We start from the raw sequence: 18,515 nt of genomic DNA, 5'->3' as shown, positions 1-18,515 counted from the left end.
AATTAAAAATAAAATAGTATAGAAACATGACATCATGATTGGGGCAATCTTAGCCCTCCATTCAAAATGGATGGTTGGATAAGAGGAAGTATATAAGTTTTATGTTGTAAGGAAAACATAGAAAGCTTGCTCGAGAAAGAATATTTGTTTTCGCTATAGGAAAAAATTGAACGGGGCATGGGCCGAAAGGAGTTCAATCGGTCTAACCGGTGAATTGTTCGGTTCAACGATCTAACTAGACAAGGGAGTTAAAAAAATAAAAAACAAGTTTAATAAAATATGAAAAATATATTTAAAAAAAGCTATCTAAATGTAAATGTAGTTGAAAATTAATAGAAAAAATAGATTTGTGTTTGGAGATATTTTTTAAATTTTTTGAAAAAAAATTATAAAAAAAAATATTAATAGCCAAAGCAATTTCTGATTTTTATCAAAATGATGAAAAATGTTTAAAAAATTTATTACTAGCAAAATCCCTTACCCTCATTTTTTGACATTTTATATAATTTTTTAATTTTTTTAATAATACCTATCAGTTCACCAAAACTGGCTGAAATCAAAACACGCCAATAATCAGTTCTGATCTAATCGTGCGGTTAGATTTTGAACCGCCACGCCAATAATCAGTTCCGATCTAATCGTGCGGTTAGATTTTGAACCACGCGATTTTTCGGAGTTTTGGTAGGTTTTCAAAAGGTACTTTTAAAACTGAGAATGTTCTAATTTGCATCGTTCTAGAATATGTGGAGCATATTCATGTTGTGCATGGTAGAACCAGTGTTTGAAAACCCACCGAGTTAAGCCGGACTCGCCCGGTTCGACTTGGGAATCGTCGTCTACCGAGCCGATTCTATGAGTTAAGCCGGACTCACCCGATTCGACTAGAGAATCGTCATCTACCGAGCCGGTTCCACGAAAAAATTGGGAATCGCCCGTGTCTAGAGAGAACCGGGCGATTCCTAATAGTAAATCGCGAGTCTCATCGAAAATTTTTACGGTTCCCAATAGTAAATCGCGAGTCTCACCAAAAATTTTTGATTCCCAATAGTAAATCGGGAGTCATAAATCGCGAGTTTCACCGATTTTTTTTTTATTCCCAATAGTAAATCAAGAGTCTCATCGAAAATTTTTATTCCCAATAGTAAATCAAGAGTCTCATTGAAAAATTTTAGGCTCACACGTGGCCCCCTCATGAGAGGCAATTCACCTCGCTCGTATGACCCTTTCGCTTTTCTACATGCGTGCTTGAATGACTAGTACACAGTACTTTATAGAGAACAAATGGTCTCTCATCCTTTGATGTGGGATAATTCCCACAAAAAGCCATTCAAGCATGATGATTCAATATGTATTATATTATAGTTGCTAATGAAACACATCAAGAGATGTGGTGGTGTTGGTTGACAACCTTGAATTTTTGAGCGGGTGTCTTGAGTTCGAATCCCGATCTTTGTTCTTCATAAGATAAAGATAAAAAATAAAAAGCTTTTCAAGATAATAAATAAAAAACTTGAAATAAAATAGAAAAAATAAAAAGCTTTTCTTGTTGTAAAAAAAAGTTAAAAAACTTAAAAAATAAAAAGCTTTTCAAGATAAAGATAAAAAATATAGTACAACATTTTTTTATTTTTCTTTTAAAAAAAATACAAGGTAATATAAAAAGTATTTCTTGCAAAAAAAATCAAACAAAAGGCATAAAAAAAATTTTGACAACAAAAATAAACAAAGGCAGAAAATATTGTTGTAAAAAATTAGAAAAAATAAAAAATAAAAGGCTTTTCAAGATAAAGATAAAAAATATAATACAACATTTTTTTATTTTTCTTGTAAAAAAAATACAAGGTAATATAACAAGTATTTCTTGTAAAAAAATAAAACAAAAGGCATAAAAACATAAAATGTACTTTGGCAGCATCAGATTTTTTTTTTTTCTTGTAAAAAAAGATAAAAAGTAATACAACAAGCAAAAAAAAAAGTAGTACAACGTATTCTTCTTTTGTCAAAAAAGAAGAAGAAGATAATCAACAAGTATCATATTTTTCTTGTAAAAAAAAATAAAAGATAACACAATAAGTATTTCTTGTCAAAAAAATAAAAGGTATTTCTTAATACAACCTAAGAATAAATGGTCTAATTATATTTTTTATTTTTATAACATGATGGTCTTTAACATAAATTTAGTAATATTAATTTAAAGATAGGAATCATACAATGAGGCCATTTGAAATCTCTCTTTCTGCTAACAATCTTTTCTACTAATTTATTGTAGAAACCTAAAAAATTAAAGAAAATTGGTACACATTCTAATAATTTCTATATTGATAACCAAATTTTTTATTTTATTTATTAATTTTTGTATTATAAATCATGTAGTATACTATTTTTCTTACAGTTGTCAATAATACATTTTAAATTAGATGATATTATAAAATATTTTGGCTTTGTTATTATTTATATAATAATATAATTATAAAATATTGTTGGTATATAATATTATAATTAGTTAGGTTGTAATAATTTGGATTTTTCTAGCAGATTAGGGTTTTCCGTCAATTCGAGATTTTAGTGGCCAAATTTTCATCGATTTAGTCAACTCTTTATTGTAGTCCATATATGATTATATAATTAATCCATGATAAATCTATGATTTCTTTTGTGTGATGTAAATTTAATAGTCAACATAAGTTCATATAGGGAAAGAACATCTCAATAATCATAAATTGATGAAAACAATGAAAGTTAATAATGTAGTACCCCCATTTCTTATTGGATTTCTAAACAACAACATTTATAATAAATTATTAATAATTTGTTTGAATTTTTTAAGGTTTAATCTGAGCGATTCGGCCCAATTCTCGATTCGGATCCCCGATTCGTTGATCCAGATCGATTTTTGGATGCCCGATCCGGATTGCCGATCCACTTTTTAAACCACTCGTAGAACACAATATCTTGAATCATCACAAGATGGATGGTACAGATGGGTCATTAAAGCTAAGGGTCATGTCTTTTGCAATTCATCTTCCACCATTAGTGATTGAGAAGGACGGCCATGCTCTTGGATCAAGGATGTGTATGATAATACCCCATATAAAACAGATGTGTATGGTATTATTTCATTTCTTTAACTCACATAAAACAAATGTGATACCCATTTTTTACTTAAAAACCTCGCGATTTTTATAAGGAAAACGTTTATATAGAACCGAGGCTATAAACAATCAAAATAGAGCCTACCTCAAAAATTTCCCTAGAAAAGGTTGTTTTGATGCTCAAACATCCTCAAATTGATCATCTCGACATCAAGATGCATGGATATGAGAAAAAAATGGATTTTAAGTTTTTAAATAGTACATCTTACAAAGCATTTTTCGATCGTCAATTTTCAGATTTTCAAGGTTTCATAAATAGATTGGATCTACACTATTTTTTAAGCTTTAAATTTTATATATCTTAAGGCTATTACAAAGATTCCTAATTTTGAAACCACATTTTTCGACACTACTTGAAGGTGTGTTTTACTTTGATTGTTTAGAGCGTCGGCTCTATGCAAACCCCACTCCTTTTATAAAGGACTCCAGCCATCAATCCATCCTGTTACAAGTCACAAGTAAGTTTATTGCGTTATTGTTATTTTTATTTTATATTTGGATAAAAGAGAAAAATTCAATATTTTAGGGGTTTTACAAAAAATAATTTTTATTATCTTAAAAAACAATGCAATAGATTGTTTTCTATATTGATTTTAATGATGGGTGTGGTTTTCATAAGGTTGCGACCTTAAATAATCCAATTAAGGCGCACCTTCAAATTTGATCATAACATATAATTTTGATGTAAAAAATCGTTAGGATTATCTTAAAATCTATTTTTATATTTAATTATAAAATTTTAAATTCCAAAAATGGTTAAAATCAAGTAAATATATAAACATATGAAAGTTTAAAAAATGGATGGTTTAGATAATGTGTTGTAAGACGTACTATTTTTAGGACTCAAAATCCTTTTTTCTTTCATAATCATATATTTCGATGTTGAGATGCTCAATTAGAGGGTTTTTCAACATTCAAATAATATTTTCCAATGGATTTTTGAGCTGCATCCGTAGTTCTACATTTTAATTGCAACGTTATAAAAACATTTTCCTTTGGTGATTGCTTTTGTTTCAATGAGTTTGATGTTGTCGGCTTTTCTTTAATTGGTAGCTTATATGCATTATTGTGTATAAAGATTAGTTTTTTTTTTTTAATTTATATTTTATTTTTTGATTACTGTTTAATATCGGCTTATTGTGCGAAGGATTATTTTTTGTTTCTAATGATTTAACTATGGGTGCGGTTCATAAAAAACCGAGGCTTTAAACAATCAAAGTAAAACATACTTTCAAATAGAGTCAAGAAATGTGGTTTCAATATTAAAAAATCTTTGTGATAACCTTATAATAAATTTTCATCTCTAATAAAATTTTAAGCTTCAAAAATAGTTTAGATCTAGCAAATCTAAAAAAACTTAAAAATCTTTAAATTTGACAATCTAAAAATGCATTACAAAATGTACTATTTTCAAAATTTGAAATCCATTTTTTTCTTCTCACGACTTGCTTGATTGACCGGTCGGACTCCACATCGAGGACTTTGAGAACCTATCTCTCAACAACAATGTTTCCGAGTAAAGTTAAAAAAAAAAAACAGATCGATGACCTGGATTATTCATTTAGTAAACTAGTATAGTTCATTGGATCAATGATCTGGATGAGCAAATCGGCCAATAATTATTATTTTTTTAAAAAAGAAAAAAAAAAAAAAGGAAAAAAAAAACAATCAACGGACTTATAATATTTTGGAGGAACCAGACCAACCCCATCGATTATCTGGAGTTCATATTGCCATATTTTTAAATATTGAACGAGAGAGAAGAAAACAAAAAGCTCCACGGAGAGATTTGGCTCCTTTACGTCGGGGTGCAGTTTGTACATAGCCGACGCTCTAAACAATCAAAATAAAGCGCATTTTAGCCAAGGCTCTAAACAATCAAAATAAAAAGCACCTTCAAATAGTATCAAAAAAATATAGTTTTAATACTCAAATTCTTTTTGATAGCTTTAAAATATATTTTCATCTCTAAATATAAAAATTTAAAATTTTTAAAATAGTGTAGATTAAATATATTTATAAAAACTTGAAAATCTAAAAAATTAACTGTCAAAAATATGTGTTATAAAATGTATTATCTTCAAAACTTGGAAATTCATTTTTTTTCTTATATCCATGTATGACGTTGAGAAATAGGATTTAAAGATATTGAGGCATCAAAGCAACCACGTGGAGTGCAAATTTTGAGGGGCGTAATTCGATTGTTTAGACCTCGGCAGTGAGACCAGGAGAGAACGAAAAGCGCGTACAAAGAGCACAGAGCTCCCTCCTACCAAGCGCACTGTTTTTTGCGCTTGGTAGTGAGAGAGAAGAGAGAAGAGAGAGAGAGAGCTGCGTAAACAGGACGGGAATGGCCGACCCCTACTGGAGATACTCGGCTGAAACAGGTCTCTCTCTCTCTAACACTTGCTTCTATTTGCGCCAAGACTCTCTCTTTCTCTCTCTCTGTCTCCATTTTCCCAAAACAAGTATTTGTAATCCCCTGTGAAGGCTTCTAATCGAATCAATTCGACTTTGGCATTGCATGCTGTGAATTCGTTCACTTCGTTTTGCATTTTTGGACTTTCAGTGTATTCCCAAAGTCCCATCCATGATAAAATTGTGGAAAAATGTTTAAATTTATTGTAATCTAGAAGAGAGAAGTAATAATTTTCTGTTCTTTCATTCTGCTAGTTTCACTTCTATCATCCCAGTACTGATGAACCTACCCCCCAAAAAAAAAATGAAATAAATTAGTACTATGACTTAGTAGGTCTAATATTTTTTTGAGGTAAACTTCGTAGGTCTAAATCTGGATCCAAATATCTATTCTGAAGGGTGAAAGGGGGGGCAAATCTTGAGTTTCTTGGGTTAAATGTGGTTCTGCTATCTCAGTTCTGATTATACTACTAAAAGGGATAGGCCAGGCAATGGTATAATCTATGAGGATCTTCAGCTGCATTTAGTTCCGCTACTCAATGCTGATGAAATTATGAAGCTACAAAAGAAATACAAGTAATGTTTATCTATGAGTTTCTTGGGTTGCATTTAGTTGCCATATTTCAGAAAATCACAATTCTGCTGAAACTAAAAAAAAAAAAAGGGACTATATAAGAGTAATCTACAGAAAAAGGAACATATAACAGTAATCAATGACTTTCTAAGCCAAAACTTAGTTGCTGTGCTTGTTTGAAGATTTTGGCATAATTTAAGGAGTTTACTCTCTTGTTTATCAACTGTACAATTCTTTGATATGGAGTCTCATATTGCTTTTAAACCCCCAACTATATCCGCAGGAATTTTTTTTTTCCTTGTAAAATCTTACTTTTTCCCCCGTCTCCTTCCAAAACCTCCAAGCACAAATGTGGCGAAGGTGCTTCTATGAAAAGTGGGCTCCTTTTAGAGAATTAAATGTTCCTTTTTCATGTTTGAGAAACAATCAGACCCACTAGTAGTTGTCCATCCTTTTTTCATTTTTCCCTATGCTTTCTGGATTGTTTTGATGAAACCAGAGACATCCTTGGTTTTCTTTGATTTTCAGGAAACCTAGCTCGAAATGATTAAAGCACCTAATTCTACATGAATCCCTTTCCTTTAGAGTATATTTTTCTTCCCTTCTTTATACACTTACTTGTATTTCTAATTATATGCATCTATTTCTTAAGGGCTTTCATAACACTACATTTCAGTTTTTTTCTTGTATATCCTTTGGCTTGAGTTAATTGCTTGCTGGTATAAAATTGCGAGTTTTGGACACTGGAGAATGGGCTATCAGGTCTTCCCTGCATTTGTGAACTCTGTGCTATTTTGCATGCCTTTGATCTCATTATTCCTATTTATTTATCGTAGCATGATTTTGTCCTGCAAAGGTTCATATCTATCTATCCTACATATAGGGTGTACTCTCCATGCTCTATAACTTATGCATGATATTGCATCTATCCTGTGCTTGTCTTGTTTTACCATATTTAGTCATACATGGCTTTGTCAATGGTTGTACATGTTCTTCAGAGAAGTGGCGACTGATTTTATCGTGTTAGGCTAACTAGCTGGTGGGTTTAGTGGTTATTTGTTTTCTGACATTTCTTCTTTGTCAGGTCGGTCCTCGTGGGGTGCAAATGATTCACGTGGAGCTTCTTCAGAATTCCTACAGAATGATGTAACTATAAATTAGAATAGCACATTATACCCCAAAAAACTATTGGAAACCATAGTCCATTGTGGTCAAGACCATCTATAAAAAATGGTGGATTGTGTTGGGGAGAGAGCTAGATTACCAGTCCAATCGAGTGGATTGCATTTTTACCGAGTTTATTGGATTATAGTTTTCTTCTTTTTACCAAATTTCACTGAGAATCTGTGTTGAACTTTCATGTTTTCTTACTTCCAATGCTATGATGTGATTAGTCTTGTGAGAGAAACACTACATCTTGATTGGCTCATGCAGATTTTACAATATCGACCTGGAGTTTATGGTCTTCATAATGTTGGGGGAATTGGGACTCATTATACACCAGGACTTAGTGGATTCACCACTGGAACAAGTGGATTTTCTACTGGAACAAGCGTAGGAGCACTTTCAACTTCATTAGAAGATCCAACTTCGATTAATCAAAGGTCAGATGAAGGTGTGGGTGGTAGTTTGAAAAATGTTGATGGTGTTTTGGCAGATGAATCCAGAATGTTATTTGTCGATGGACTTCCAACTGATTGTACAAGAAGAGAAGTGTCTCGTATCCATATGCAGTCTTTTTCCTTTCCAGTTGCTGGTTGAGGTTTTGATCCATGTTACCTATGCATATGGCATTTTACCAGTTCATTTTTGTATCCTTTTTTTTTGGGTAGATTTTTGTATCCTTCACTGATTGCTAAAGATCTTTTCCGCCCTTTCATTGGTTTCAAAGACATCAAAGTGGTCCACAAGGAACCTAGACGTGTGAGTTGTGACCGAACTTTAAATTTTCTTTGATAAATTTTATGTAAATTACTTTGTTATTGTTGTTGCTGTTATTGCTATTTGTGTTACATGTTACCATTTTCATTTTTGACTTTCTGAGCATTATGGCCTGATATATCTCATTTACTTATGTAGATTATATTGGACTTGCAGATTTATTTTGGTAAATATTAGCCAACTGAATACTTATCTTTTATGTTATTTAAGTTACTGATTGATTCATTGTAGAACTAAGTTCATTATTTCTGGCTTCCAACATGGGCTCAGTGTCAGCACTAATGTTACTTAACCATTTGATGATCATTAAAAACATTTGGTAAAAGAAAACTGTTTTCTTCTGACGTTCTTTATGGGTTGGCAAGCATTTGGATATGGAGCTATCATGCTTAGGAAACCTGAGAGGCATAGTGGAAACCTTCTCCAAAGAGCATTGCTACTGGATTTGAAGAGACATTGGCAATTCGGATTTTTGTGCATCAGGGTTTGACCAATTAAATTAGGTTGGTGAGCGTGAAACTGAGAAAAAACGTCCTAAACACTGTTGAAACACCCGAATTCCATTAGGGGGAAAAGAAAAAGAAAGAAAGAGAAGATAACCAAACAGCCAGTCATGATTTAAAACCTGGGCTATTATGGCTGGTTCAGTCCAAAGCAGTCAAGCTGGTTGTTCGGATGGTTTTTGTAATTTAGACATCATATGCCTTTCTTATAATGTCTTCTATTCTCTTGGAGGCACTATTTCCAATTGGACTTAATTAAGCTTTGTTTGCTCAGGTTCTGTTCCTTTAAGGGAGGGTTTTCCCTGCTCCTTCCTATTTAAAAGTTGTTTCCCAGGAAACTTCCTTCAGAGAGGTTGGGGTGGTTCACATTAATCCATCTTTCAATCTTACCTCCAAAATCTCTTCAAGAGAAAGTAGAATCCTAAGCCCTGTGTCTGGTCTTGGACATCCCTTCTTTGGGACGTAGCTCATCACTGAGGTGCAAACCTAAAGCTTTCTCAGATTGAATGGAAACAAGAAGGCCCATTTTCGCCCATTTCCTTCTCCTTGTGTGCTTGCCCTGATTCATGCATTGCTTCCCTATTTTGCCTTATCTATCCATGCCCACCTCTTATTGCTTTCATAATCAAGAAGGTTCTTAAAAGACTCTATGCCCTTTCATTTAGCTCCTCTCCCTTCATTCACCTTACTAGTTCTTCCAAACAAATTTACCTTGAGCAAATTTTCCACCTTTCTATCGTTTAATTCCTCAACCAATACAATTCTCGATGCCCTTGTCCTTGCCACTTAGCTTTCGTCCTCTCAAGCGACTCCTTATCCTCACTTGATACTAGCCCATTATTCCCATGAGATTCCATCTTTTTCCATCGTGAACTTACATGCTGCTGCCCTCTCGTGTGATAATGAGATCCAAGTCATTACTGATGAGTTCTCTATTATGTTTCATTATTTACTATGTTTCATATATACTTTCTGGTTGTATCTCGGAATTAATGGGGTTGTTGGCAGTTTATGTGGAGCATGTGTCTAAGGCATCTAGTATTTAAGCATAGAACGTTGGCTCGGCGAGACACATCCATAAAAATATTGTTTAAAATGACATAATAAACAACTCTGAAAGTATAATAGAAGGAAAAATATCCAATTAGGCAATAGGCTTCTAACGACACTTTAAGCCGAGCCCTAACACACATAGCTGGAGGGATTTTTTTGGGCTGAAATTTGCTGCAACACCTTTGACTTGAAAAATAAATATTTTTAGACAGCATTTTAGAATGCGTGATGCAGAACCTATTGGCTCAGGGTCCGATGCGGCAATGCAGCTCAATGTGGTTTCGATGCGGGGTGCAACACCTCCGATGTGGTCAATAAATTTAAAAAATTTAAAAACACAAAAAAGTATAACAATACATAAAAAAACATAAATGTGATTTATGTGGTAGTAGGTATGTGAATCTATTCATTATCTCTAATATATTGACTGTTTGAGACTCTAAGGTCCCCTGATAGCCTCATAAAGAGTGATAGAGTTTATTGTTCTAACTTATAATCTTGAGTAGTTTAAGTATCTAATACAATTAACTTGTTAAACAAAGCAATCTATTCCATCTCATATAATATATCCAAAATTCCAAACTTCATATAAGCATCCAAAATTCCAAGCTTTAAACTCCCAAGAGGCAACAACTAAAAGTTTATGAAGATGATAAAAGACATTTCCTGAAAAAACATACTAGGAAATAAAAACTTACCAAAACAATTGAAAGAAATTTCAATTTCTACTCAGCCCCATGAAACCCTTGATTAGTTGGAGAATCTTCAGCCAAATACCTTCAAAATAATGCCCCAAATGATGTCAAGGTGTGGCCAAAAGAATTTCTTATTCTGTCTCAGAAAGTTTGGATTCAAGAAAAATCATCTTGGTTTTTTTATCCCCTAAGAACGAACCTTGTTGTTGGTTGTAAGGAGTTTTTTGGGGGGTTCCTGAACCCCCACACCCCCCTTGTTTTGGGAAAAGGTTATTTTTGCCCTTACCTATGGGCTATTTTTTCACCCATGAGCATGGGCCACTTATGCAGGCACATAGCTCATTACGCTACGCACCTGCATATGTGGGTGATGCACTGCATATGCAGGCCCATCACAATTTCCTGCATATAGCACACATTATGTGGCTGTGCTTTGAAACGAAGTTTTTAGGGAAAAGTTGTTTTCGAATTCTTGAAGGCATTCATCTATTATCCACCAAATGGAGGGCTTGCGTACACTGAAAATAGCATACTCATTTTCCCGCTTTCTTTGCGCGTTTTGTTCTTCTGATAGATCTACATGTGTGCAAAATTTGTGCTTCAGAGAACCTCTACTTTTCAAAGTGGCTTACACTACAGTATAAGGCCGTTGCTCATATATATAATATATATGATAAAAAATATCATTATCTGTACATTGAGCACTTGTCGAGGTGGTAGAGCATCTGGATTCGCTATAAGATGACCAGAACTCTAATTCAGGTCTTAAGAAATTTTATTCTAACCCTTGTCATGGGGTGTTGACATGTGACACCAGTGGTCATTATTGTACCATTAAATTTTACCCTTCTCCAATGTAGCCTTCGACATTTTCATGTTCTAGACGTATGAACTAATGGTTCATGAACATATGAGTTATTTATTTATTGGTTTGCTTCATCATTGGAATGTTGGAAATTGATTGTAGGCTGGAGATAAAGCTCTTGTGTTATGCTTTGTGGAATTCATGGATGCAAAGTATGCTGCAACAGCTCTAGATGCCCTTCAAGGTATTTGATTATGGAATGTATTTGAAGTTGCAAATTTGGCATCCTATGCACACATGAATGCCTTTTGATGATCTGATGCTCACATGAATGTGTCTTGTCATGATCTATATGATGTACATTTAATTTGGGATTCCCTTAGTGATCCGTGTAGTTTTCATTTCCAAATAAGAAGTGGTGGCAATATTTAATTCTTGGCGATTACATACAGTTTGAATTTGTCCATTCTGAATCTTTTGATTGAATCTTAAGGATGCAATGCGTCACACCTGCTGTAATTGGTTCAGTGATTAAATTTACACTGGAATTTTGTTTCCTAAGTGAGAAAAGCCCTAGCATCATAATCTGCTTCATAGAGAGAGAACTCAGATTTCCTCTAGAAATTCGCCTCCAACCAAGGTTCCTTTTAGCTTCTATTCTCCATACCATGTCTAGGAAACTCTTGAAAATTTGTCAACTGTGAATTGGAGCTAAACTGAACCATTCATGGGAAGACTTAGGGTCATAGATAATGGAACGGACTCATTTACTGGAACAGCTAGTTGTTGTCTTTGTGATCTCGTAGTGAAATTGCAGATTTGCTTATGAAAGAAAACATAACTATGTTATAATTGCTTCTGTAAAAGCCTTAAAAACACTAGATACTTGAAGGAGAAACCCTAGAGTTCCAACCCCATCTTCCACAAAACCTGGGGCATCAGGCATTCATTATTAGAGTCTTGACATTACAAACTTGGCTTCCTTTGTTACTAACCTTGTATGTGTAAGAGAGAGAGAGAACTGTGTCTTCCATTGAAATCCGGCCATCATTAGTAGAACATTGATATTGCAAACTCAGCTGCCTTTGTTACTAACCCCGTCTCTGTATGTGTATGCATATGTGCATGCATGTGTGTGTGTGTGTGAAAGAGAGAGAGAGAGAGAGAGAGAGAGAGAGAGAGAGAGGCACTATGTTCTAGCGGTTTGATTGTTCTTGTGCAGGATACAAGTTTGATGATAGAAAACCGGATTCACCAGTATTGCAGATTCAATTTGCACGGTTTCCTTTCCGCCCAGCTAACCGGGTTGAACCGCAACTCTAACCAGTTTATTCTAAATGAGGTGTGCATTGTCACTAATTCAATACCCTAGGAGCTCCTGTTTTGACTCATACAATCACATCCCTAGATTTTGCAAAGGATTGATGCATATTTTAGAGGTGGGTCCTTTTGGATCAAAGCAATCTTGGAGGGCTTCTATAGTTAGTGTCAGGTACGTATAATTTAGTAGCATCAGAGTAATTCAGGTCAGTACTCATCAAAAAACAGAAAAAAAACAACCTGTTAGCTCCTTTTTATGAAATTAAAAACCACCCATGTAAGTAATTTTAAGCAACCCGGATGATGATGTCTATCAGTGACCCCTCTGAGAATGAGTTAAATAGTTGTGGATAGTGAAATTCTAGATTCAAGCTTTTCGGGCTTTTTTCCATGTCTATTTTTTTGCTTCTTAATATTATGGAAGCAACTATATTACACTGACATATTGGGTCCAATTTGATAATTGATAAGTTGAGCTTCAGATTTAATATAACACTCTTGTTGTTACAGTTGTGTTCTCTAAAATGAAGTATGTCAGGTGGGATAAATGCCATTTTTGAATATTAAAGGGAATGGATAGTAGGATCTACCTTGGGCATTTATGAGAAACAATCTTGTTCTGGCAAATCTCGAAAATATGAGTGTCATAGAGAGAGAGAGAGAGAGAGAGAGAGAGAGAGAGGGAGAGAGAGAGAGAGAGAGATGAGATTTATGAACATCTTAAATGACGCTTCTTACTGTATGAACTATTATAGTTGTAGAGGCCCTTAATAATTTTTGTCACCATGAATGAGTGTGTCAACTTCAAGTAATAACATATAAAGGATTATATACTATGAGAACCTTTACTTTCGGTAGTTAAGGTCACGATCTTTCCTAGCACTCAGTCGTAAAATTAGGCGGCAAGGGATGCATCTCAAAATTCAAGAAATAGCATACTCGTAATGCTAGATTTCACATATAAAGGCTTAGTGTGATTGTGATCATCTTACACCAATTGTAAACGGAAAATATTTATATAAGATGTTTTGTACTGTAGAAGTAAGGTGCATTGCAAAACCCACTAAAAAGATTGTTTCGATGCTGCAAAATCCTCTACTTGATCATCTCAACTTCAACTTCAATATGTATGGAAATAAGAAAAAATTGATTTTAGGTTCTAAGAAAATTGTATATTGTAATGCATTGTTGGGACTGTCTATTGTTCAGATTTTCAAATATTTACATGTCTACTCATTTCAAATTATTTTTAGAGCTCGAGATTTTATGATCCGGGATGAAACAAAATTTTAGGCCATCACACGAGTTTCCGGTACTAGAACTATATCTTCTGGCATATTTTAAAGGCCTGCCTTACTTTTAGATTGTTTAGGGTTGATGCCTTGTACAAACCACACCCAATATAAATAAACTTACTGTATACTTTTCTGAAAATAGAAAAACCTTCATTAACATAAGGAGTAAAGATTAATGTTAATGAGTACCCATGGTCTTTCACATGCATTTGTGCTTCTCTTCTTTTTCGTTTGTCTTTTGATAAAAAAAAAAAAAAAAAGGAAAGGAGGCACATGTATTTTCTTCAAAGAAAAAGTTTATATGACGTTGCAGTCTGATACTATAGAAGTAAGGGCACCTAAAAAAATCTAGCGAAGAGAGTGTCTTGAAGATGGAAAACTTTTCAATTGATCATCTCAACCTTAAGATGTATGGACATAAAGAAAAAAATAAAATAAAATTCAAATCTTATGACTACTGCATCTTTTAACAAGTTATTTGAACCATGTATTTTCAAGATTTTCAAGTGTTTATAAATTTATTCGATCTGTACTGTTTTTGAAATTTTAAATTTCATATTTAGGGTTAAACATAGATTTTCAAGCCAATGTAAGAATTTCTAATACCGGAACCACATCTTCCGATAAAATTTAGAGGTATGCCTTGCTTGTATAATATAAGGTAGGCACCTTGTACAAACCTCACCGTATCTTCAATGGTTTACTTATGAAAACCAATGATTATGTTGTTATATAATCCATTTCAAATATATTGAAGTTTCACTTATAAGGGTGTGACATTGAGAGAAGTTTCAGGTGAAGGAGAGGAATCATGGTTATCATAAATCAATATCCCAGTCGAATCAATATAAACGAAACATGGTTCAAATGATGAGCCCAAACCGCTAAGTGAAGGACTAGAAAACCCATTTGGTGCAGATGAATCTCAACCAATCCAATTCTTGAGCAAAAACATAATTAAGCTAAGCTGAACCTTTTCTTCCCCAAAAGAAATTAAAGAAACCCGAACCCATCATTCGAAGGGCTGAAATCAAAATGGCTAGGCTCTTGGCTTCTTCCTATTTAAATGTCTTTTTATTGTTATCAACTCGGTTTTTCATTTAAAAAAAGAAGTCCAATCTAGCTTGTTTGAGGATCTTTTTCGGATGATTCATGGATTCAATGTGGAAAGGACAGTAGTTAGTTTCCTATTTTAATTTCACATATACATGCTCAATCTAGTCGACTCCAATGGAAAAGATTCTGACGATGATGATATGCAGCTCAAACATTAGTTGAATAAAACAGAAGCAATAGAAGTTCAAATTCTTCTAAATATGATATTTGAAGAGCTTGATATTACAACAACCCAGTTTAAAACTCCACCATGACATCGCAGGTCATACTGATCGCAAGCCCCAAGCCCGAATAAAAGAGGAGGGTTGTGTAAGGTAAGGAGGCGTAAAACTTTGCTACAATTTTTTTCATAAATCTTGAATGGTTTTTCAGAGAGAAGCCCAAATCCCGGAGCCATTAAAAAATCTCAGATTCCTAGTTGGCTTTCTCCATAGATTTCAACTGCCCATAGCAATCAAGGTTCGCAGAAGGCAGAGACCCATTTTCCCAATTCTTGAACAGTGTGGCCCAAATCAGGTGCGCATAATTTCTCGGAGAGAAATCGAATTCTAGAAATGATCAAATCGTAGCCCAATGTCTCAAACAATTCAATTCCCACCTGGTCTTTACTGATAATTCTTGTTTGCAATACTCCTTCAAACCAAATAGATCAAATCCCAATATCCCAATTTTATTAAACAAGTAGTTGAAGAATTCTGATACTTTGACAGCAAACAAATTGAACCGGTTTCGCTGCATCTCTAATGGTGCAACTCCGAATTGGGTTTTCTGCAGACAGATCTCCAATTCTCGAACCAATTTCAAGCAAATTGGGTTTTCTGCAGATCGATTTCCAATTTCTCGAACCAATCGAAATTTGTTCCTCTGACAGACGTACAATTCTCCTCCAAATCATCAATAAGAACAGATCAAAAGTCCAATCGTATATAATCCCACTTTCTCAAAAAATCAAATTAACCCAATTGATGTTCATATATATGTGCAAGATTCTACACCAAATGAACAACAATTTGCAGAAACAGATCCAGCCATGGTCTGTATTGGGGTTGGGATCATAGGAAGGCAGTACCAGCATGAGCATGGTGCAGCAGATTGTGGGCAATCCCATCTCGGGCCTGCATCGCCTGAGCCGACCTGACGTGAGTCTCGGGCAAAACCTCGTCGTCGACTACGTCGAACTCGAGCCGGGGCTCGAGCTCCTCCCCCGTCGACTCGCACAGATTGTGCAGGACACAACAGGCTCCCAAGACCATAGGCAAATCCTGCAACTTCACCTCGGTCCTCTTCTGCAGGCACGCCCACCGCCCCTTCAGCCTTCCGAACCCCTTCTTCGCCACCTCTTGCAGCGCTGAGACCTTCTCGTTGAAGGCGTGCTGCGTCCATGTCAGGTGGTGCTGAGAGTAAGGCACCAAGAGCCAGTCCATGAGAGGATAGCTGGTGCCGCCGATGACCCACGACCTCTGCAACTGCCCTGATTCTCCTCTCTGGTACAGAACGCTCTTCTCGAGCACCACCCCGTCGGTCATCGAACCAGGCCACCCTATGCAGACATCAGTGAAGATGCCATTGGGGTCGATGACTCCTTGTAATGTGATCGAATACGACGTCTTCTGGTTGCGCTCGGTGTGCCGCTTGTTGAAGTAGGCGGCGACATTCGTCTTCGGGGCGATGATGGGAACGTGAGTTGTGTACAGGGTCCCGACGACGTCTGGTATCCCGGAGAGCAACTCGAATGCATTTTTGGTCTGCGAGGGGTCGGAGGGCCAGGAGATGTATTTTGGGCGCAGCACCTCCCATATGGCGGAGCACACCTCGAGCACGAGCTTGTGGCATGTCGATATCCCCAGTCCGAACCTCTTCGAGACAAGGCGGAGGGGCTCCCCCGTCGCGAGCCGCCATACACACACGGCAACACGCTGGGGAACAGGCACCGCTGCGCGCAGCGTCGTGTCCTCCTTTGCGACCACGGAACTAAGCTCCCCGCACAGCATCTCAAAGGTCGCCCTCCCCATCCGGAATGCGGCTTTAAAGTCCATTTCAGGGAAATCCAAGCTGTTGCACTCGTCCCACCACGCACGGGACCGGGCTTTTACCCAGAGACGCCGCGGTGCAGTGCCTTGGGCAGTGGCAGCGGTGGCCGCGATGGCAGCACCAGCAGCAGCAGTGAGGCGAGAACGCTTCGAGGAGCTGGAAAATTCCGCTTCAGCCTCATTGGCTTCCGTCTCAATTTCCTTGAGCATCGAAAGGGAGGCAGAGGAGGAATTGGGAGGAGGAAGGAGAGGGGGCGAAGAAGAGACGGAGTGGTCGAGGGAGATGAGAGCTGAGAGGAGGTGGGCGAGCGTTGTGGGGTCTTTTAGAGAGGAGGAGGAGGAGGAGGGAGGCGGTCGCTTCGACGAGTGGGGAGGAGGGAAGGGGGGGTCCGACATTTGGAGGGGAGCTGCCACTGAGGTGGGGCGCATCATGGAAGTAGACAGAGAGAGAGAGACAGTGTGTGAACGGGGAGGGGAGATGGTGTAGAGAGAGAAAGAGAAAATGATGTTGTGAAAGGAAAGGCGGAGGCGGAGGCGGAGCTTTTTAGAGAGAGAGAGTTGGAAGGGTAGAGAGAGAGAGAGGGATGATTGAGATTGCAGAGTGTGAATTGGGGGGGGGGGGGGGGGTTAAGAAGACTGAGAGAGCGGGGCTTTTCAAAGGAGAGAGAGAGAGAGAGAGTGGGCGGTGGGCGCGTAAGCGCCGCACCGCGTGGGGTGGGGGATGTGTTGTGTTGCGTTGTTTGGACATGTCTTTGTCTTTGGGAATGGGATGGGCTTTGACCGTTTTCCGGGTTGGTTCTAGAATTATGCTCATCCAGCGTATAAACGCGCTTTGTGATGACATAAGCCAAACTACTCTCTATTCCTGTACTACTATACTATCCATTTACTCCCTCCCTCGACTATAACCCTCGTTATCCTTGCTTTTTAGTTACTCATATTTTAGGGGATGCAATAGCTACACCACATGAGCTGATATCAATCGAAAGTTTTCGAAATAAACTCTCTATCTACTGGAAAAAAAAGAATATCTTTATGCAATGTCTACCTCACATAAGCTAGTCTCAATAAAAAGCTTCCCAAATAAATTCTCTATATATTGGAAAAATTAGTATTTCAAGATTGGATAGAGACTAATTAATTTTTTAAGAGCTAGATCTAAATTTTACAATTAAAATTTTAATTTTTTTATTTGAATAATAATCACCTAGTAGTTCTTGTGTTTGTGGTTCCTTAAATTTTAAACGAAGGGGAGGTTTGGTTTGCATGAAATATTTCTCGAAAAATATTTTTACGAAGAAAAATATCTTTTATATGGTTAATTGTGGGAATATTTTCGTACCAATTAATGACCCATTAGTGTGATTGGTTATAAGTGTGGAAATATTTTCGTACCAATTAATTGCCAATTAGAGTGAATATGCACTACGATCAATTTGTGCGAAAATATTTTTACACTTAACAACGTGAAGGACGATAAATATTTTAACGTGGAACATATGTGCCCTAAAATAATAAAGGTGTTTTACGCGGGGGAGTAGACGCATTGTATGCTCCCACATGACCATAGTACAGTGCTCACGACATAAATGTGGCTTCTTTTTTTTTCTGAG

At 36.2% G+C, this 18,515-nt stretch overlaps 2 protein-coding genes across 3 annotated transcripts; one reads left to right on the top strand and one right to left on the bottom strand.

The window, feature by feature from the left end:
* The first annotated feature begins 5,388 nt into the window (after positions 1–5,388).
* On the top strand, positions 5,389–12,970 carry LOC18433030 (uncharacterized). 2 transcript variants are annotated; one of them, XM_088867862.1, is made up of 7 exons: positions 5,389–5,539; positions 7,229–7,290; positions 7,579–7,698; positions 7,802–7,864; positions 8,006–8,067; positions 11,304–11,385; positions 12,364–12,970. In XM_088867862.1, exons 1-6 carry the CDS (start codon positions 5,503–5,505, stop codon positions 11,371–11,373), a joined length of 414 nt encoding a protein of 137 aa, XP_088723988.1. In that variant the 5' UTR covers positions 5,389–5,502; the 3' UTR covers positions 11,374–11,385; positions 12,364–12,970. The 2 variants fall into 2 exon arrangements, with proteins under 2 accessions (XP_088723988.1, XP_088723987.1); XM_088867861.1 differs by having other exon boundaries at positions 7,579–7,864.
* A 2,081-nt stretch (positions 12,971–15,051) lies between these two features.
* On the bottom strand, positions 15,052–17,921 carry LOC18433029 (protein ALP1-like). The gene has a single exon (XM_006843125.4). The coding sequence runs from the start codon at positions 17,332–17,334 to the stop codon at positions 15,925–15,927; it is 1,410 nt and encodes a 469-aa protein (XP_006843188.2). The 5' UTR covers positions 17,335–17,921; the 3' UTR covers positions 15,052–15,924.
* Between the last annotated feature and the right edge of the window lie 594 nt (positions 17,922–18,515).

The sequence above is a fragment of the Amborella trichopoda genome, chromosome 5 (assembly GCF_054954075.1).
Source record: "Amborella trichopoda isolate Santa Cruz 75 chromosome 5, AtrichopodaSantaCruz75HAP2 v2.0, whole genome shotgun sequence".
Lineage (NCBI taxonomy): Eukaryota > Viridiplantae > Streptophyta > Magnoliopsida > Amborellales > Amborellaceae > Amborella > Amborella trichopoda.
This window is presented reverse-complemented; position numbering and strand designations above follow the sequence as displayed.